Source organism: Ictalurus furcatus, chromosome 2 (genome assembly GCF_023375685.1).
Source record: "Ictalurus furcatus strain D&B chromosome 2, Billie_1.0, whole genome shotgun sequence".
Lineage (NCBI taxonomy): Eukaryota > Metazoa > Chordata > Actinopteri > Siluriformes > Ictaluridae > Ictalurus > Ictalurus furcatus.
Window position 1 is genome coordinate 39,660,740 of NC_071256.1, and position 20,326 is coordinate 39,681,065.

Below are 20,326 nucleotides of genomic sequence, written 5' to 3' on the forward strand. Positions count from 1 at the left end.
TCTTTTCAGTGATGGTGAGTTATTGAGTTATTTTCAGTGATGGTGATTTATTGAGTTATTTTCAGTGATGGTGAGTTATTTTCAGTGATGGTGAGTTATTGAGTTATTTTCAGTGATGGTGAGTTATTTTCAGTGATGGTGAGTTATTGAGTTATTTTCAGTGATGGTGAGTTATTTTGAGGTTAACTGATGAATAATTTCTCGCTGGTGATGCGCTTGTGTTCGTTAGAGGCGGGAACAGTGCGTCTCTCTGATGCGTAAAGCTGCTGAAAATCATCAGAATCTCTACAAATTGGCCATGACGGGTTCCGGCATCGACAGACATCTCTTCTGCCTCTATGTGGTCTCCAAATACCTCGGGGTCGAGTCTCCGTTTCTCAATAAGGTGAATGTTTGCCTTTAAATCTGGTCATGGGTACAGCCAGTGTTCACTCTGAAGTCCTGCCTTATCTCCTTCCTGCTTTATTTCCCTCCTGCAGTTCCACAGCTTCCTTTTCCTTCAGCTTTAACTCTAAATGAATAATGTGGCATTCATTTTGGTGTGTGTGTGTGTGTGTGTTGTATTTCCTAGGTCACTTCTCAGTATAAGTGTATAAGTCACATTAAAGTAGCAGACAGGCAGTCATGGGGGCAGGGGTGGTTTAGCGGTTAAGACTCTAGGTTACTGATCGGAAGGTCGGGGTTCAAGCCCCGGTGCTGCCAAGCTGGCGCTGTTGGGCCCCTGAGCAAGGCCTTTAATCCTCTCTGCTGTTTCATGTCTGACCCGCCGCTTTGAGCCTAACTTCCTAACATGCTGGAGTATGCGAAGAAAAGAATTTGACTGTGGTGTGACCAATAAAGACTCATTATATAATGTATGTAATTCCTCTTGAATTATTTTACTGAATAATGAAATTCTACATTCATGAATGTTCTGGATGTTAAAGAACAACTGAAGTGGTTTTTATTCAACGCCATATAAACCTCAGTGGAAAAATGGTTGAGAAACTGAAGGAGGAACTGCAGTTCTGACCGCACGTAAACACACACGGAGTTATAGGTCTGTCACACGAAAACACGGAGGCGTTCGGTAATAACACTCTCTCTTCATATCAGTGTAGAGGAGAGTCACAGAAACGTTCCCATGTAAACGCCTTCACTGGCAGTCAGACGTTTCGGAACCCCATGTAATGGGTTTAGTTCAACTTCAGGGAAAAATGTTTACGCTAAATACTCTATAAATATACTGGTCTGAGTAAACTGGCTTTTTGTTTTAGAGGAAAATAAATCTGTGTGTGATCGTAAAAGGTTGTTGTGGATCTCTAATTAAACATCAAAAACTGCACATCTTTAATAAAGCATTAAGTCAATTAAATTATATTTTATTTATATAAAATAATCATCTTTACAAAAGGCCAGATGTAATTTTTTTATTTAAATTTATTCCTAATGAAATTAATATGTGAATACCAGTGGTGAGGAAAAAGTCCCTGATGTGATATGAGGAAGAAACCTCGAGAGGAACCACAGTCAGAATGGAACCCAAGGTCAAACCGCACAAGCGAGGAGACACAAACCCTGATCAGAGACCAGTAGAAGGTCATTTACCACTTTAACCAGCGCTGTCTCTGTGATTTATCAAATCACATTATTTATAATCGCACTATCCAATGTGACCCAGATGAAGATGTAGTATTAGCACATTTATAGAAGGGGTGTATTTATTTATAATCGCACTATCCGGTGTCACCCAGATGAGGACGGGTTCCCTTTTGAGTCTGGTTCCTCTCAAGGTTCCTTCCTCATATCTTCTCAGGGAGTTTTTCCTCACCACCCTCACCACCGGCTCGCTCATTAGAGATAAATTTAGATTTCATATCCAGATTTCTGTAAAGCTTCTTTGGGACAATGTCCACTGTTAAAAGCTCTGTATAAATAAAACGTAATTGTATTACCTGCTATGTCCTGCACGCTGGCTCCCAGTACACACCTGCTGGAGCTCCTAAAGGTGTAGATCATTTCTCGTGCTGTAAGATGGAGTCTCCTATAACCACAGCTCTTTCAGGTTTCTTAGTGGGTTCCTCCTTCAGAGCAACTGACCAATAAGAAGCGGCGCATCTCATCCAACCTGACCACACGCTGTGTTATCCAATCAGGAGAGAGGTGACATGGTGTGTGTGTGTGTGTGTGTGTGTGTGTGTTACAGGTGTTGTCTGAACCCTGGCGTCTCTCCACGTCTCAGACCCCGGTGCAGCAGCTGGAGCTTTTTGACCTGATTAATCATCCTGAATTCATCTCACTGGGTGGAGGCTTCGGCCCGGTAAGTAACGCAAGCACGCACACACACACACACACACACACACACACACAAACACACACATGCATTGAAATTAAGTTGTGTGTGTGTGTGTGTGTGTGTGTGTTTCTCTGGTAGGTGGCTGATGATGGTTATGGCGTGTCCTACATCATTGTTGGTGAGAACATGATCAACTTCCACGTGTCGTGTAAAAACTCCTGCACACACACAGTGAGTTTAACTGTTAAATCTCACCAACACTCACACACACGTCATGCTGTTCTTCATCTGCCCCTCTATCCCCATATGTCCCTCATCTGCCCCTGTCTGGCTCTTAACTACCCCTGTCTGTCCCTCATCTGCCCCTGTCTAGCTCTTAACTACCCCTGTCTGTCCCTCATCTGCCCCTGTCTGTCTCTTAACTATCCCTGTCTGTGTCTCATTTACCCCTGTCTGTCTCCTCATGTGTCCCCGCTGTTGGTGAGAGGGAACCACCGCTTACCAGATGTTGTTTGTGTGGTGGATTGTTCTAATGGTATGTGTGTGTGTGTGTGTGTGTGTGTGTGTGTGTGTGTGTGTTTCAGAACTCGCGCAGGTTTGGCTCTCAGATCAGTCGAGCTTTAAAGGACCTGATGTCTCTGTTCAGCTCAGACTCTGAGAAACCAGTGGAGAAACAACAGCCATAAACTGTGTGTGTATCTGTGTGTGTGTCGGTGTCTGTATCTGTGTGTGTCTGTGTGTGTGTCTGTGTCTGTGTGTGTGTCTGTATCTGTGTGTGTCTGTGTGTGTGTCTGTATCTGTGTCTGTGTTTGTGTGTGACTGTGTCTGTATCTGTGTGTGTCTGTGTGTGTGTCTGTGTCTGTGTGTGTCTGTGTGTGTGTGTGTGTGTCTGTGTGTGTGTGTGTGTGTGTGTGTGTGCCTGTCTGTGTGCCTGTGTGTGTGTGTGCCTGTGTGTGTGCCTGTGTGTGTGCCTGTCTGTGTGCCTGTGTGTGTGTGTGTGTGTGTGTGTGTGTGTGTGTGCCTGTCTGTGTGTGTGTGTGTGTGTGTCTGTGTGTGTGTGTGTGTGTGTGTGTGTGTCTGTGTGTGAGAGAAAGTCTCGTCTCAGACTTGCAGTGAATCAGTCACAGAGAAAACGATCATATATATATTTATATTTTAAATATATATTTATATATCCAGAGGAGGCTAGTGTACACATGCTAGCAGCTCTAAGCTCCGCCCCCTGGCCTTCAGTGATTAAAAACACATCTGTATAAAGTTTCATTTCGGTTCCACATCAGATTCCTCACTTTAATGTTTAATGTTTTAAAGTGGATTATTTTGGATTTTTGTGCAAGCGAACACAACAGCTCCATCAGCAGGTCGTAAAAAACACACACACATACACACACACACACACAGAAAGGTATGAAGTGAGGAGCAAGGCTGGGGTTGATTTCTTTCTCACACAGGGTAGTCAGGTGATCACACAATGACACGCCCCCTTAGATCTGATCTGATCTGATCTGATCTGTTTGTACTGATATAAACCACACACAGGCAGGTGAGATACCGAGCGTGAACCAGGAGCGTTCTTTACTCGGTTTAAGTTCAACTGTAATATTTTGCGATTTTCTCCGCAGTCACGCTAAACACACTGAGCTCTGTCCTTTAGAACCTCTCACCATCATCCTGTCTGTCGACATCAGCTGCTTCTCAAATCCAGTGTAGAAGATCCAGAAGACTGGTACTGAAAAGCCTGCGTGAGAAGCTTCTACTCCTGACAGTAACAGGAACTCTGCTCAGTGTTCGTACTCAAACCGCCTGGGATGGTCCACGTGTGATTACAGACACAGCGCCCCCACTGTTTACATTGGTATTGCACGTCACAGAAGTGTGGTGCTCAGTTCACAAGTGTGTGTGTGTGTGTGTGTGTGTGTGTGTGTGTGTGTGTGTTTTCATCATTTATACTATATCACTTAAGGGTTTCACTGTAGAGATATTGAATTTGATTTGAGCTTCCTGTCTATCACCACCCACCATGACTATAAATATACACACACACACACACACACACACACACACACACACACGTTAGAAGTGTTTAAGACTGGTGGTAGTATTCATGAATGACTTTTAAACCCTTTGCTCTAGACGTGGTTCTGTCCGTGTCTCCTCTGCTTTTGAATGTATGAAAGCTGCAGATTTCTCGGCTCGAGTCTCTGATCAGAAGAGTCGTTCTCTCTCTGTTTATCTAACTCTGTTCTGTTACACATCATTACACCTGATTAGAACTCTTTATATCTTGATATTTTACTGAAATGGGAATGTTCTGATTTTAAATCACTGAATTGAACTGAAGTTACTGATGAAGCTGCTGTTGGAAATGTTTTATTGTGCCAGTGTTGATGCAACAGAAATGCAATTACGTGCTGAATAATACAAAATACTTCATTCTTTAGTCACAGATTCTCTGAGTGCCAAAGCAATGCAAAAGCTTCCTCCCGGGGAACCGAGTCCTCCTCCTGGTGTTTATACTGTCTGTCTCTTATTTATATCACCTGTGTGTGTGTGTGTGTGTGTGTGTGTGTGTGGTGTAAATTTAATTCCCAGACTGTTTCAGCTTTATCCCAAATTCTTCTAGAAATAAAACTGTTGAATATCTGAGAGGTGTGTTTATTATTAATTTATTTTTAAACATTTTTTCCAAACAGGTTGAAGCGTTGAAGCTGTACACATCAGTTAGGTCTGGGCATGATCACGTGACATACAGATTAATTTTTTAACTTATTTAAATTAAATATTAGTGGCAACAAACTAAAGCTGTAAGGTGTGAGACAGGAGCTGTAGTGAGCAACTGATACTGACACGATAAACATGCTAATGTTCGGAATATTGAAGGGTTTTTGTGTGTGTGTGTCGGGGTGTGTGTCGGGGTGTGTGTCGGGGTGTGTCTGTGTGTGTGATCGTAATGAGCTCACCAGGGTTTCTGGAGAATAAAAATCCCCCTTGGGTGCTGACATCATTTTTGGCGCTCATGCAGCAGAGTTATTAGGTCATTTATCGCTGAGTCACTTCCTGAAGAAAGTGGATGTTGGAAGTGAAAATAAATGAGAGTGAAAAACTCACTCTCACTCTCTCTCTTTCTCTCTCTCTCTCTCTCTCTCTCTCCCCCTCCCTCTCTCTCTCCCTCCCTCTCTCTCCCTCTCCCTCCCCCCCTCTCTCCCTCCCTCTCTCTCTCTGATAATAGAGAAAGAAAGTGAAAGTAAAATGTTTATGGAAATTTTAATTATTTCCATCGCAGCAAATTCACATTTCATTGAAATCGGAGCAGTGCAGTGATCCTGTGTGATGTTCCTTCTGGTTTTACTTCTGTGTTCATGTCGTGTTTAAAATTCTGCAGAAGAGCTTCCTCTGAACGTGCTCACTGCAGCTCAGGTTGCCAGATTGGAGAAATTTATATTATCTAATAATATATCTGTGTGTGTGAGGGACTGGAGTCTACATACTTATGATATGGTGTGTGTGTGTGTGTGTGTGTGTGTGTGTGTCCTGCCTTACCATTATGTGAGATTTTTAAAAATACAATATTAGTTTGTTTCAGAAACATGAAACTTGAATGGAGGAATGGATTTTTTTTTTTATCTCAGTGAAAAAGGCACAATGCAGTCCACAGTGAACAGCACTCAGGGTAGATCAAAGCCTGAGGAATCCCCATGCTCCATCACAACCGGAAACCAGCAGACAAAGGGACAAATTCAGCAAACCTTCAAATGCAGAAAGAAAAGAAAGAGCTCCAATGAGAACTGTCAATGGACATTACAGTATTCCTGAGCAGCTGCTTCTGACTGGAAATTCCTGACTGGGAATTCCAACATCTCAGAGGCCAAAGAGTGGAAAAGTAAAAGAATGTCTTTTGAAAGCTGCATTACGCACTAGTGCTGTTAATGGTGCCAGTTAATAATGTGTGTGTTGTTGTACCCACGCGTAACACTGATGACACAGAAATGTCTCATGAAGGCGTTAAGGCCTCGGTTCTCAGGGTTTGGTGTCAGTAACATATTTTCAAATATCTTCAGATACTTTTCTGATAAAATAAAATAAAATAAAATAAGCGACCAAAGTGTTGTATAAAAGCTCAGATGAAATCACTCAAGCTAATAAAATAAATGAACTGATATTCTGCTGTATCCTGTGTCTTTACTTTTATATGTGCCATGACTAAATCCTTTAAACTAGCAACATCCATCCATCTTCTACACCGCTTATCCTCTTCAGGGTCACGGGGAACCTGGAGCCGATGCCAGGGAGCATGGGGCACAAGGCGGGGTACACCCTGGACAGGGTGATAATCCATCACAGGGCACAATCACACACACACTCACACACACATTCATACACTACGGACACTTTGGACATGCCAATCAGCCTACCATGCATGTCTTTAGGCTGGGGAGGAAACCGGAGTACTAACAACATTATTATATTATTATATTAGAGAGAGAGAGAGAGAGAGAGAGAGAGAGACTGTACATTTTCAATGCTTATCACTATTAAATGCGAATTTTGTCATTGTTTTGGAGCGCACGAGCTAATAGATGATCTTAAGGCAACAAATTCATATTTAAAGCCATAAAAACCTCCATTTTGATATCATGAGGACTTTAACTCCTGAATGTGGTGATATTTGGACACAAACCCGCACCCCCTTGCTTACTGTATTGAAGATTTAGAATATCTGGCAACCCATGTGTCTAATAATGGCGGGGGAAAGTAGACGCAGCGCAGATGGCACGTGAGTGAGTGAGTGACAGAGAGAGAGAGGGAGGGAGAGATTATAAATCCCCTCGCAAGCTCAATAGTGAAACTAAACTGCACCTGGGATGCGAGACACACCCGCTACCGGAACCTGCAGCAGAGACACACACACAGGACTGTCGTACACACCGGGGGTCTTCACAGAGCTGCGCGATCACCCTGACACCAAAGGTACTCATTCCTGCAAAACTCAACTGAGTCATTAATCTCTCTCTCTCTCTCTCTCTCTCTCTCTCTCTCTCTCTCTCTCTGTGTGTGTGTGTGCGCGCGCGCAAGCTCTCCACTTGCTGAACTTTCAATGGTTTTATTTGACACTTTCACTAATGTGTGCATTTGTTCTGGGTTCTGAGTGGTTTCCTGTGTGTGTGTGTGTGAGAGAGAGCGAGAGAGAGAGAGAGAGAGAGAGAGAGAGAGAGAGAGATGTAGATCTTGCTGATGGCTTTTGTTGTAAATCTGTTGGTTCTTTAGTCATCTCTCAACAGAAAAGTTTACATGTATTTGTTTATGCTCCAGCAGAATGTCTCAAATCAAAAGGTTCTTCGGGGAATCAGAATGTGGCGTCGTTTATTTTTAAGAGATTTAATGTGATCAGTTAAGAGGTAGAAAATGAAAGTAATATAAGGTAGAAATGGTGTTATTAGACCAATGGAGCAGTGCTGGAGGATCGGAGGGAGTGTGGTAGGAGTGTGAGTCTAATCTCTAAATGACGGGAGACTGAAGCAGCACCTGAGTTGCCCGTGTGGACAGACATGGACGAGTTCTTCTGATGTTGTAAAGGAGAAATCGGCATGAGCGTGACAGATTAGCGATGTGAGAGGACAGTTGATTGTCCATGGTTACCCCGAGGTTACCTGCAGAGACCGAGGATGAGATCAGAGAGTTGAGATCAGAGAGATGAATCACCTGGGATGGACACCAGTTCAGTTTTGCTGGGATTCAGTTTCAACTGCCGTCCATGATGAGCTGAGATCTGAGCAGAAACATGAGGGCTTGAGGGAGGGAAGGAGAGGATGAGTTGAGTGTCATTCACACAGCAGTGGTATGAAAACCCATATGAGGATATGCCCTCACCAAGAGATTGAGTATAGAGGGAGAACAGAAGAGGACTAAGTACTGAGCCTTGTGGGACAGCAGATGTGGATCCCTTCCATGTCACCTGATATGACCGAGCTTCCAGGTAGGAAGCAAACCGTTGATATGCTGTGCCACGAATTCCAAGATTCATGAGGATGGACAAGAGATTCTTGTGGTTGTTTGATGGCTTTCTGTGAGATTTTTTTTTTAACTTTTCTTGCATTTTATTAAGTCCAGCGCCACCATCTGGCAGTTTGACGTTATTGATGATGTAGATGTTATTGAAAAACTTCCACTTGAGAAAAATCTGGTAATCTCAGAGGTGTGAACTACAAAGGTGATGCTAATAATCTGAAAGTGAAGCTCAGAAAATCCACGGTGTAACCCGACTCTGAATACCAGGAACGTTCCTCACGTACACACTGATGTTACTTTTCAATGTAACTCACTGACTCTGACTCTGACTCTGAACACAACTGTTGAACGCAAGAGTCATAATAATGAGACGCGTAGTCTTTCACGTTGAAGTGGTTTTTCAGCCTAATAATCAGACCCTAATTACAGTTTGAATTACAGTTAGATCAGATTGGAGCAGAGTGGAGGAGTCTGATTTTCTATCCCGATGTTTCAGACACACAGGACAATGAGGACATGAGCTCTGATGATCACCACGTCAGCGTAATGAAGGGAAAAAGTCGAGCCTTTTGGATTGTTCTGGCTGTGAGTTTGAAATATTTTTCTAATCTCCTTCTTACTCTGATAAACATCTGTAAGATCTGATGATATAACGATAAAATGAGGTTCAGAAAACCCCATTAACATTTTTATGAGCGCTTTGATTTGACCATGATACGAGAATATCGCGCTAAATGAAATAAATATAAATGAATGTGTGTAGAATTTCAGCTCCATCGTGATTTTTATTACAGTTCTTCATTTTAATGTGCACAATTTTATTGTAATTATAATTCATGACAAAAATCCAAACAGTGTGTTAGTCTTAATTATAAATTAAAAACATGTTCAAGACACTTTATTTTTGTAGTTTGTGAACATGAATGAAAACGGATGACAGTAATGAGCAGGAGTGTAATTCATCATGACACGCTCTGCTCTTTAATGACCTCAGACATGTGTAAAAGTTTATATGAACTGATTTGTGTGTAATGAACTTGTTTTAATCTCTCGTGACCTGTTGTTTCTCACAGGGAGTTTTCCTTACTGCGAGGGTGTGTGATGCTGCATGCATGAGGCGGAATTTTAAAGATTACATCGTAAGTTAATCATTTTTTACTTATTTTTATTATTATTATTACATTAATAATAATAATTTGTTAAGATACATTTTATTTAACGGTTTGAATCATCAATGCTCGGAGCGATACTTGGCGATGTGTGTGTAAGAGTCCGGGCTGTTTAAAGCATGTGTGTGAGGTGTGCGTAGTAAGAAATACAGTGAATGACTGGGAGACGCGGTCTGTAGTCTGTGGTGCTGATGGGAAATGGAGCTGTATTCAGACATGTTGTGTTACAGCGGTGAATTCTGGCGTTCGTGGCCAAACGCGGCTGTAACGCGACACAGCTCTGATAGTGCAGCTGTCGATCACATTCATTCTAATACGTTATCGTTTCTATAGCAACAGCTCATTCACAGGGACAACACGCTGTACACGATTAAATTAAAGATCATGCGTAACTGTTGATATGGTGAAGTTTATTGTAAGGAGACGTGAATGGAAGGAGTCTCCAGTGTCAGTGCTGTGTAACAGTCAGAGGTACAGCTGTGAGTTTAAGTTTTCTCACACCTTCAGGACAGAGGAGTTTACACTTCTTTACGATTTCTTGTCTTATTAAGAGGGATTGAACATTTGGGGTTGTGCAATTATTGGAAAATAATCAACTTCATCATGGTAACAGTAACTGCACTTCATCACACCACTAACCCTAACACACCACTAACCCTAACCCTAACACACCACTAACCCTAACACACCACTAACCCTAACACACCACTAACCCTAACACTAACACACCACTAACCCTAACACACCACTAACCCTAACACTAACACACCACTAACCCTAACCCTAACACACCACTAACCCTAACACACCACTAACCCTAACCCTAACACACCACTAACCCTAACCCTAACACACCACTAACCCTAACACACCACTAACCCTAACACACCACTAACCCTAACACTAGTTAGTTTAGTTAGTTAGTTCCGTCCGCGCAGCGGGGCGCATCGGGCAACAAGCATTCGCCAGCGGGCTCGGTCGGAAGCGTCGATTTCCACATCTTCCCACTTGACATCGAGCGCTCGTAGATCTTCCATGAATGTTCGTCGCCAAGTATTCCGCGGCCGCCCTACTCTTCTCTTCCCCCGTGGCGGCGTCCGGCGCAGCGCGATCTTTGCGTGGCGGTGGTCAGACATCCGTAGAATGTGTCCTGCAAAGCGCATTCTTCGCTCTACGACCATTTCTGCCAGGCTGCGGGAGTTTGTTCTTCTTAGAATTTCTTCGTTTGAAATACGATCACGGTATGATACACCGAGTATTCTTCTCAGGCATCGTTGTTGAAACACATTCAGCTTGTGGATGACTGCCCTCGAGCTCTTCCAAGTTTCAGATGCATAGATGGCGGTTGGGATGATGATGCTATTAAACAGGCGAAGTTTGCTGTTGGTGTGGATAGTTCGCCTAGCCCAAATCGGTTGAAGCTGTTGGAAGACTGGAAATGCTCTGCGATGATTCTGCGATTGACATCCACGTTAGTCCCACCATCCGCAGCCACAATGCTGCCAAGGTAGGTGAACTGTTTGACTTCTTCGATCAGCTGGTTGCTCACCGTGATCCGCACCGGCGTCATCCGGCCGACGGCCATGACGTTGGTCTTGTCAGTGCTGATCCGTAACCCAACTTTGGCTGCTTCGTGCTCCAGGCTAGTGGTCATCTCCTGTAAGACTTTCCCATTCTGCGCCAATAGCACAATATCGTCGGCGAATTCCAGGTCGGTCAGGCGTCCCTGGCCTGTCCACGGAATTCCAGACGCTGGCTGTGTTAGTGCTCGTCGCATGACGAAGTCCATCATCATGAGGAAAAAGAATGGTGAAAGAATGCAGCCCTGTCTGACTCCAGTCTCGATGGTGAAAAAGGCAGTATGACCTGTGTCCGTCCGGATGCAACAGCTAGAATCCTGATATAAGTTCTGGAAAATGGCGATAAACCGCTGTGGAATGCCATATAGCCGTGCGATGTTCCAAAGCGATTTCCGGTGGACGCTGTCAAACGCCTTCTTAAAGTCTATAAAGTTGACCAAGAGCGGTTTCTGATATTCGGAGCTTTGTTCAATGATGTTTCGAAGAGCAAAGATTTGTTCAGTGCACGACCGACCGCTTCTAAACCCGGCCTGTTCGTCCCGTAGAGCCTGATCGACTGCTCGCAGTATCCGTTTGAGGAGGACGAGACAAAATACCTTGCCTGGAACAGACAGAAGGGTGATGCCTCTCCAATTGTTACAGTCTGCGAGATTACCTTTCTTAGGTAATTTGACGATGACACCCTGTCTCCAGTCATTTGGGACACGTTCCATGTGCCAGCAGTCATTGAGCAGCGTAGTGAGCACCCGTACAACTTCATCACCACCCGCTTTCAGCATTTCTGCCGAGATTTGGTCAAGACCAGGTGCTTTGTTGTTTTTCAGATGACGAATCGCTGCAGCGACCTCAGCATCCATGATGTCGCTCATGTCCACTTCCAGCTCACAGGGAGGAGGAAAGACTGTAAAGTCGTGCGTGGCTACGGGAGCCGGCTGGTTTAGGGTGTCTTTGAAATGTTCCACCCAATGCGCGTCCTGCTCTTCTTTGCTAACTAGCATCCTGCCGGTTGTATCCCTTATCGGCCCAGTGGAACCGCTTCGGGCCCGAGTGAGATCTCTGACCACACGAAAAAGAGTCCTGCTGTCACCCTGGTCCGCAGCCAGTTGTGCTTCAGTGCCCTTCCGGTCCAGCCAGTCCTTCTTGTCTGCTCGGCAACTCCTCTTGACCCTGCGGTCGAGTTCTCGGTACGCCTGCGATGCTTCATTTCGCTCCTCTTCGGTCTTTGCTTGATCGCGCTGACGTTTCTTGACCCGTCTTTCATCGAGCAACGACCATGTCCGGTCCTGAATCCACCGTTCTCGCTGCGTTCCACGCCGTCGACCAATCGTTCTCTCTGCCGTCTCTATGGCAGCATCCTTGATCTGTGCCCATTGTTCTTCGATGCTGACCGAGTTGTCAAGAATCTGGAATCGATTAGCGAGTTCAATGTGGAAGTGCTCGGCGTTCACGCGGTCCTTCAATTTCTCGGAGGCAAATGACCGAACGGTGTTGCGTCCGGCCACTCTTTTCAATTTTAGTCGGATTGAAGTCACAAGCAAGTGGTGATCAGATCCGACGTCGGCGCCGCGAAAAACCCGTACGTCACGTAAAGCCGAGCACCACCATCGATGGATGCATACATAGTCGATTTCATTGTGAGTGGCCCCATCTGGTGACCGCCACGTCTTTTTGTGAATCCGTTTGTGAATGAAATATGTATTCCCGATGCAAAGGTTGTTAAGATTGCATAGGGATAGGAGACGCTCTCCATTATCGCTCGTTACTGCTGCCGATCCATGAGGTCCGATCACGTTTTCCCAGCCCTGCCGGTCGCTACTGAGTTGCGCATTCATGTCGCCAAGGAGGATCTTTATGTCATGGTTGGGGATAACCGCGATTGTGTCTTGCAGCTGGTCGTAGAAGGCGTCCTTCTCTTCATCATCTGCCTCATTTGTCGGTGCGTAGACTTGAATAACAGTAATTTTAGCATGGCGAGACTGAAATCGGGCGGTAATTATGCGATCACTGATCGGTTTCCATCCAACGAGTGCCTGTGCCGCGGTTTTGCTCAGGACCATCCCGACGCCGTGCACGTGATGTTCTTTGGCTCCCGAATACAGGACGATCTTCCCGTCGCTTATCATTTTTCCATTACCCGTCCACCTCATTTCGCTGACACCAAGAATGTCAAGCCGGTAATTGTCGAATTCGTGCAGAAGCTGCTCCAGTCTCCCACACTGGTACAACGTTCGCACGTTCCAGGTTCCAATTCGTGTGATCGTATTGGCGTCGAGTATCCCATTTTGCATCGGGCGCTGGACGACCTTTGCTCCAGCACCGTCATCAAGGGAGAAACAGGGTCATCGCGCCGGTATTGTTTAGACCGCTGGTTTTTGCTTGTTGTTTCCGTAGCAAGATAGATTTTACGGGATCAGGGTGCTAGCCTGATGCCCAACCCTCCTCCTTTTTCACCCGGGCTTGGGACCGGCGTCGGCGGAGATACCCCCTAACACTAACACACCACTAACCCTAACCCTAACACACCACTAACCCTAACCCTAACACACCACTAACCCTAACACACCACTAACCCTAACCCTAACACACCACTAACCCTAACCCTAACACACCACTAACCCTAACCCTAACACACCACTAACCCTAACACACCACTAACCCTAACCCTAACACACCACTAACTCTAACACACCACTAACCCTAACACTAACACACCACTAATCCTAACACACCACTAACCCTAACCCTAACACACCACTAACCCTAACCCTAACACACCACTAACCCTAACACACCACTAACCCTAACCCTAACACACCACTAACCCTAACCCTAACACACCACTAACCCTAACACACCACTAACCCTAACACACCACTAACCCTAACCCTAACACACCACTAACCCTAACACACCACTAACCCTAACACACCACTAACCCTAACCCTAACACACCACGAACCCTAACACACCACTAACCCTAACCCTAACACACCACTAACCCTAACACTAACACACCACTAACCCTAACACACCACTAACCCTAACCCTAACACACCACGAACCCTAACACACCACTAACCCTAACCCTAACACACAACTAACCCTAACACACCACTAACCCTAACCCTAACACACCACTAACCCTAACACACCACTAACCCTAACCCTAACACACCACTAACCCTAACACACCACTAACCCTAACACACCACTAACCCTAACCCTAACACACCACGAACCCTAACACACCACTAACCCTAACCCTAACACACCACTAACCCTAACACTAACACACCACTAACCCTAACACACCACTAACCCTAACCCTAACACACCACGAACCCTAACACACCACTAACCCTAACCCTAACACACAACTAACCCTAACACACCACTAACCCTAACCCTAACACACCACTAACCCTAACACACCACTAACCCTAACACACCACTAACCCTAACACTAACACACCACTAACCCTAACACACCACTAACCCTAACCCTAACACACCACTAACCCTAACCCTAACACACCACTAACCCTAACACACCACTAACCCTAACACACCACTAACCCTAACACTAACACACCACTAACCCTAACCCTAACACACCACTAACCCTAACACACCACTAACCCTAACACACCACTAACCCTAACCCTAACACACCACTAACCCTAACACACCACTAACCCTAACACCAACACACCACTAACCCTAACACACCACTAACCCTAACACTAACACACCACTAACCCTAACACACCACTAACCCTAACACACCACTAACCCTAACCCTAACACACCACTAACCCTAACACACCACTAACCCTAACCCTAACACACCACTACCACTAACACACCACTAACCCTAACCCTAACACACCACTAACCCTTACCCTAACACACCACTAACCCTAACACTAACACACCACTAACCCTAACCCTAACACACCACTAACCCTAACACACCACTAACCCTAACACAGCACTAACCCTAACACACCACTAACCCTAACCCCATCACTCAGTGTTTTATTCTCACTGTGGTTATGTTCAAGGTTGTTATACAGGGTCGGACTGGCAAGCGGCTCCAAAAGAATCTTTAATGTAAAAAAAACAACACACACAATCTGTTGGTTTGTATTGTTTGTGCTAAGCTAATATGTAAAACGATCAAACGGTTCTCCTCTCCTTGTTTGTGTTTACAGAAAACAAAAAAACAGCTTCCTCAAAACTTTCCCTGTCTGACTCAGTTTCACCTGTCTGTTAAAAATGCATCAATTAGACTGTCTGACATGAGCATCAGATATTGTTGTATTCATTAAATTCATGAAGAATCGTCCAACCTTGTCGTAGGCGAATACATATGTGGTTTATTACACAACATTCCTGCCATTTATTCTATTTCTTGTAATGCAACAATAAATAACTTGAATGAAGTCCAACCTGATTATAAGAATGATCACAATCACACAATTACATTCAGTACTGCACTTCTAACTGAATCTGTGCTGGTTCCTCCTCCTCCTGCTTCTCCTCCTCCTCCTCCTCTTCCCCCTGCTCCTCCTCCTCCCCCTCCTCCTCCTCCTCTTCCCCCTGCTCCCCTTCCTCCTCCTCCTGCTCCTCCTCCTCCTCTTCCTCTTCCCCCTGCTCCTCCTCCTCTTCCTCCTCTTCCCCTGCTCCTCCTCTTCCTCCTGCTTCTCCTCCTCCTCTCCGTGCTCCTCCTCCTCCTCTTCCTCCTCCTCCTCCTGCTCCTCCTCCACTTCTACCTGCTCTTCCTTCTCTTCCCCCTGCTCCTTCTGCTCCTCCTGCTCCTCCTCCTCTTCCTCCTGCTCCTCCACTTCCTCCTCCTCTTCCTCCTCCTCCTCCACCTCTTCCCCATGCTCCTCCTCTTCCTCCTGCTCCTCCTCCTCCTCCATCTCCTGCTCCTGCTCCTCCTCCTCTATCCTTCCCCTTTCTTGTTCAGAGCCATGTTCACCTGTTTGTTTAGATTGTAAAGTAAGTATTTAACAAGTCATTGTTAATTGCTGGGCTGGCTATCAAACATTATATGCTTTATAGTCAATAATATGAAAAGATGATGATGAGTGGTCTAGAAGAAAAAGAAGTGGAAGCTGTGAGACTCTAGCATAAGCATTGAAACCCCAAGGTTAACAAAAACATGTTGGTCTTTAGTAAGTTCAGTTCACAGTAAATAGCATGTAAGCATGACAAAGCACCTGGGGCCGCTGGTTTTCTTTTTCTTTCCATGTTTCTGCAACGAGTGCTAGATCCTAACTGCCCGAGTGCTAGGTACTAACTGCCTGAGTGCTATACTTTCAGTTATGATGGTAACTGTTACCTGTTATTTCGGATGGCACCAGCCCAGCCGTGTCGCTGCAGCTAATATGTCCTACTGAATATCTGTATATGGGTAATATAATGCCGGAGTTGGGGAAAAAAAGATCGACCCACCGGGAAAATTCCAGAACTTCCCAATGTTGTTATATGATAGTTATGGTTTGTGTGTTTATTTCTGACTTAAGCAATTCATTTGTGTTACTGTGTGTTTTATAGACAGATAATTTATTACTCGACCACTGGTTTCAGATGAAGAATTTCACCCCGACTGGTGAGGAGGTTAAGGTAAGACTAAAAAGGTATTCAGTTAATAACCACAACCAGATTGTTTACACCTGTGTGTGTGTGTGAGAATATGACTGAAGTGTGTTCGTGTGTATTGTGCTTCTGTTTCAGTGAGAGAGACAGACAAAGAGACATGGAGTGACAGTGAGAGACAGACAGAGAGACAGACAAAGAGACAGACAGAGAGACAGGTCAGTCCCTCTCAAGTGGTCCAATAATTGTAAAGTTGGTTGCTTGACCGTTTTTAATTTTCCTCAGTTTTTTGAGCAATTACCTCGATCTATTGGCATTACAAAACCACCAGTTAAAATATTATTGTACTTGGTTTAACTACGACGGCCATCTTTGTGTCATGGCACACAACACATTTTGGTTATACAGCTGTTTACATAAACCTCAATATCTCGGATCAGGATGGTGCTAGCTCCTTGGAACAAACCCTGATCTCTAGAGTGCATTACAATGTACATGTATATATCTAAACATTTAGTACATTCTTGGTCCTTAGATTTAGAACTATAATTGTTCAATTGTAATGATCAAGATTGCTCAAGTTCCACTTTTAGGGTCTATGTATAATGGGAAGGGTTCAAATCTCAGTTTTACATTTTTAGGGGGTACCTGGATAAGTATAGTGTGCAGGCAGAACACTTCAGGTTTTTTATGGGGGCGAAAATGAGTTTTTTCTTTTTAAAATTCCCCTCACGTTTGGATTGAATATCTCTGATGGGAGACCAGATACGAGCCTGAAATTCTCACAGAAACTACCAAACTCACCTGCCTGTCATTTTCTCCATCCATCTTCTCCTGTTGTTTTTCCTGTGATAAAAGCAGTAATTGGATGTTGAGCTGTATCACTTACTGCTATTATCACAGGAGAAACAACACCACAGCTTGTGGACTTATACCTGTGTAAAAGTCAGGTTCATATCTGGTCCCCCACCAGAGATATTCAACACTGCACTTTCTAGCCCCCATAAAAAAATAAGAGAAGTCTCAAACCTGAAATGTTCTGCATGCACGCTTTACTTACCTAGGAACCCCTAAAAAATGAAGACTGAGACTCGAACCCTTCCCATTATACACTGACCCTAAAAGTGGTACTGTGAGCAATCTTCATCATTACATTTGGACTTGAGTTGTAAGTCTAAAGAACACACATGCAAAACCTTTAGATATGTATACACCATGTAATGTGCTCTAGAGGTCAGTTTTTTGTTCGAAGGAGCTAGGACCATCCTGAGCTGAGATACTGAGGTTTCCCTAAACAACTGTATAACCAAAATTTGTTGTGTTCCATGACACAAAGATTCAACCAAGTAAAATAATAATATAAAAACTGGTGGATTTGCAAAGTCAATACATAGAGGTAATCACTCCAAAACAATTCAGAAATAAAGTAAAATTAAAAAACTGTCAAGCAACCTGTATTGGACCACTTGTGATGGAATGACCCAGACAGAGAGAGAAAGAGAGAGAAACAGGGATGGAAGGTGAAGACAGTGAGGCATGGGGAGGATTCTGAGCCTGTGGGACCAGTTTTTGGGAGAGATGTCTGCAAGGAGGAGAAGGAAGGTAGAGAGAGAAAGAGATGTCCATCTGCTAGGGCTGGGTATTATCCTGGCTGATATTAACTGAAATTCAATTCACAATATATTTACTCATCCAGGCTCTTGCTGTATTTTAATCTTGCTTGATTTAAGTGCAGCATTTGACACAGTAGATCATGATATTCTTTTACAAAGACTCGGTCATGTATCTGGGTTTCAGGGGCTTATGCTAGAGTGGTTTGCTTCTTACCTCAAGGAGAGAACTTTTTCTGTTAATGTAGAGAAGTGTTTCTCATCCTGTGCTCAAATTTCCTATGGTGTTTCCCAGGGTTCCACTTTGGGTCCTCTTCTCTTTTCTCTATATATGCTTCCTCTTGGTCATATCATTGAGAGACTCCACTTATCATATCATTTCTATGCCAATGACACTCAGCTTTATCTTCCTGTGAAAAATAAGACTGCTCTGTGTCTATCTGGGTTTGCCTAGAACATCTATTGATCGTTTGCAGTTGGTACAAAACGCAGTGGCCAGATTACTGACTTGCAGTAAGAAATGTGAGCTCATTACCCCTCTGCTGGCTTCTCTTCACTGGTTACCGGTCAAGTTCTGTGTTGGTTTAAACATTTAGATTTTTGTTTTTAAAGCTTTGCATGGACTTGCTCCGCAGTATATTTGTGATCTTCTCAACCCGTACACTGCTTCAAGACCCCTTCCATCATCCAGTCGGTTCCTCACTTATGTGTTAAGGCTAAAGGTGACCGGGCTTTCTCCTAGGCTTTGGAATAGTCTTCCTCTCCACATTAGATCTTCCTCTTCCGTATCTGTGTTTAAATCCTCTTTGAAGACTTATTTGTGTTCTTTATGTTTTAATGGAGGGTGTACTTTTTTCATTGGTCTTTTGTTTGGTTTTTGTTTACTCTTTTAATTTGTTTTAATTCTGTTTTATATTTTTTGTACAGCACTTTGTTTTTAACATATGTAGTTTTAAATATGCTTTATAAATCAAAAACTAAACTAAACTAAACATCCATTATCTGTAATAATACAGTCATCATATACCAAAAACATAATACAAACCTTGGACAAAGTCTGTAACCGGGGTCAAACTACAGGCGGGCAACAATATCAGGTATAATCCATCATCATGCACGAGAAAAGAAGCTCAGCTCAAAACCAGGAAGTCAAACTGGATATACACGAACGCACAATAACATCAGGGAGTCTTTGAGTTGAGATAAAGAGAAAGAACTAACCACTGACCTGAAAAAGATGAGAAAGATCAGGGAATACAATCACAAGACAGGGGTGGAGACAAGATAGTATTCACAACAAACTGCACAGAACAATCTAAACAACGAAACATAGAGAATGGAAACAGACCATGAACAGTGTTCAGAGTTCAGGACGGTGTTATGCAGAGGTGGAAGACACCAACAGTCATGATCTGTATCTTTATGTTATATGATGTCATATTGTATATAATAATAATAATAATAATAATAATAATAATAAACTTTATTTTGTAAAGCACCTTTAAAAGCAGCTTCTCAAAGCGCTGTACACAAAATAAGCAGTACACAGAAAAATAAAACATTATAAAAGTTAATAAAAACAAAAACGTTAATAATAATAATAATAATAATAATAATAATAAAAGTACACATCAGCAGTCAAATGCAAGTTTAAAAAAGTGTGTCTTAAGTTGAGCTTTAAAAATGCCTAAGGTCTGAGCTTCCCTGAGTTCAGGAGGAAGAGAGTTCCAAAGGGAAGAAGCAGAGACAGAAAAAGCCCCGTCACCCGTAGATTTTAAGCGAGTTTGTGGAACAGTTAACAGATTACACTGTGAGGAGCGCAGTGTAGACTCCAGAGCAAGAGTAATATGATCACATTACCTGGTTCCCGTCAGGATCCTGTCGGCAGAGTTTTGTACATATTGGAGTATATTGAGTGTGGATTTAGAAACTCCAGCTGAAACAGCGTTACAGTAATCCAACCAATTGACAACAAATGAGTTTATCAGCTTTTCAGCTACAGAGAAGTTTAGCATGGGGCGCAGTCTAGCTATATTTCTGAGGTGAAAAAAGGATGCTTTAACAGTGCTCTGAACAAAATAA

General features: G+C 43.7%; 2 protein-coding genes across 6 annotated transcripts in view; both read left to right on the forward strand.

Moving 5' to 3' along the window:
- The window catches only part of cpt1a2b (carnitine palmitoyltransferase 1A2b), a 51,684-nt gene extending 46,642 nt beyond the window's left edge, over positions 1-5,042 (forward strand). For 2 of the 3 annotated variants that reach the window (XM_053619504.1, XM_053619496.1), the window contains exons 16-19: positions 230-385; positions 2,186-2,299; positions 2,414-2,506; positions 2,860-5,042. In XM_053619504.1, coding sequence (XP_053475479.1) covers positions 230-385; positions 2,186-2,299; positions 2,414-2,506; positions 2,860-2,961 — 465 coding nt within the window. In that variant the 3' untranslated portion in view covers positions 2,962-5,042. The remainder of the gene's footprint in view (positions 1-229; positions 386-2,185; positions 2,300-2,413; positions 2,507-2,859) is intronic. The other variant, XM_053619513.1, reaches the window with a different exon arrangement.
- Positions 5,043-6,272: 1,230 nt separating this feature from the next.
- The window catches only part of LOC128604406 (uncharacterized), a 33,692-nt gene continuing 19,638 nt past the window's right edge, over positions 6,273-20,326 (forward strand). For all 3 annotated transcript variants that reach the window (XM_053619524.1, XM_053619531.1, XM_053619539.1), the window contains exons 1-4: positions 6,273-7,243; positions 8,778-8,866; positions 9,355-9,420; positions 16,593-16,661. In XM_053619524.1, coding sequence (XP_053475499.1) covers positions 7,138-7,243; positions 8,778-8,866; positions 9,355-9,420; positions 16,593-16,661 — 330 coding nt within the window. In that variant the 5' untranslated portion in view covers positions 6,273-7,137. The remainder of the gene's footprint in view (positions 7,244-8,777; positions 8,867-9,354; positions 9,421-16,592; positions 16,662-20,326) is intronic.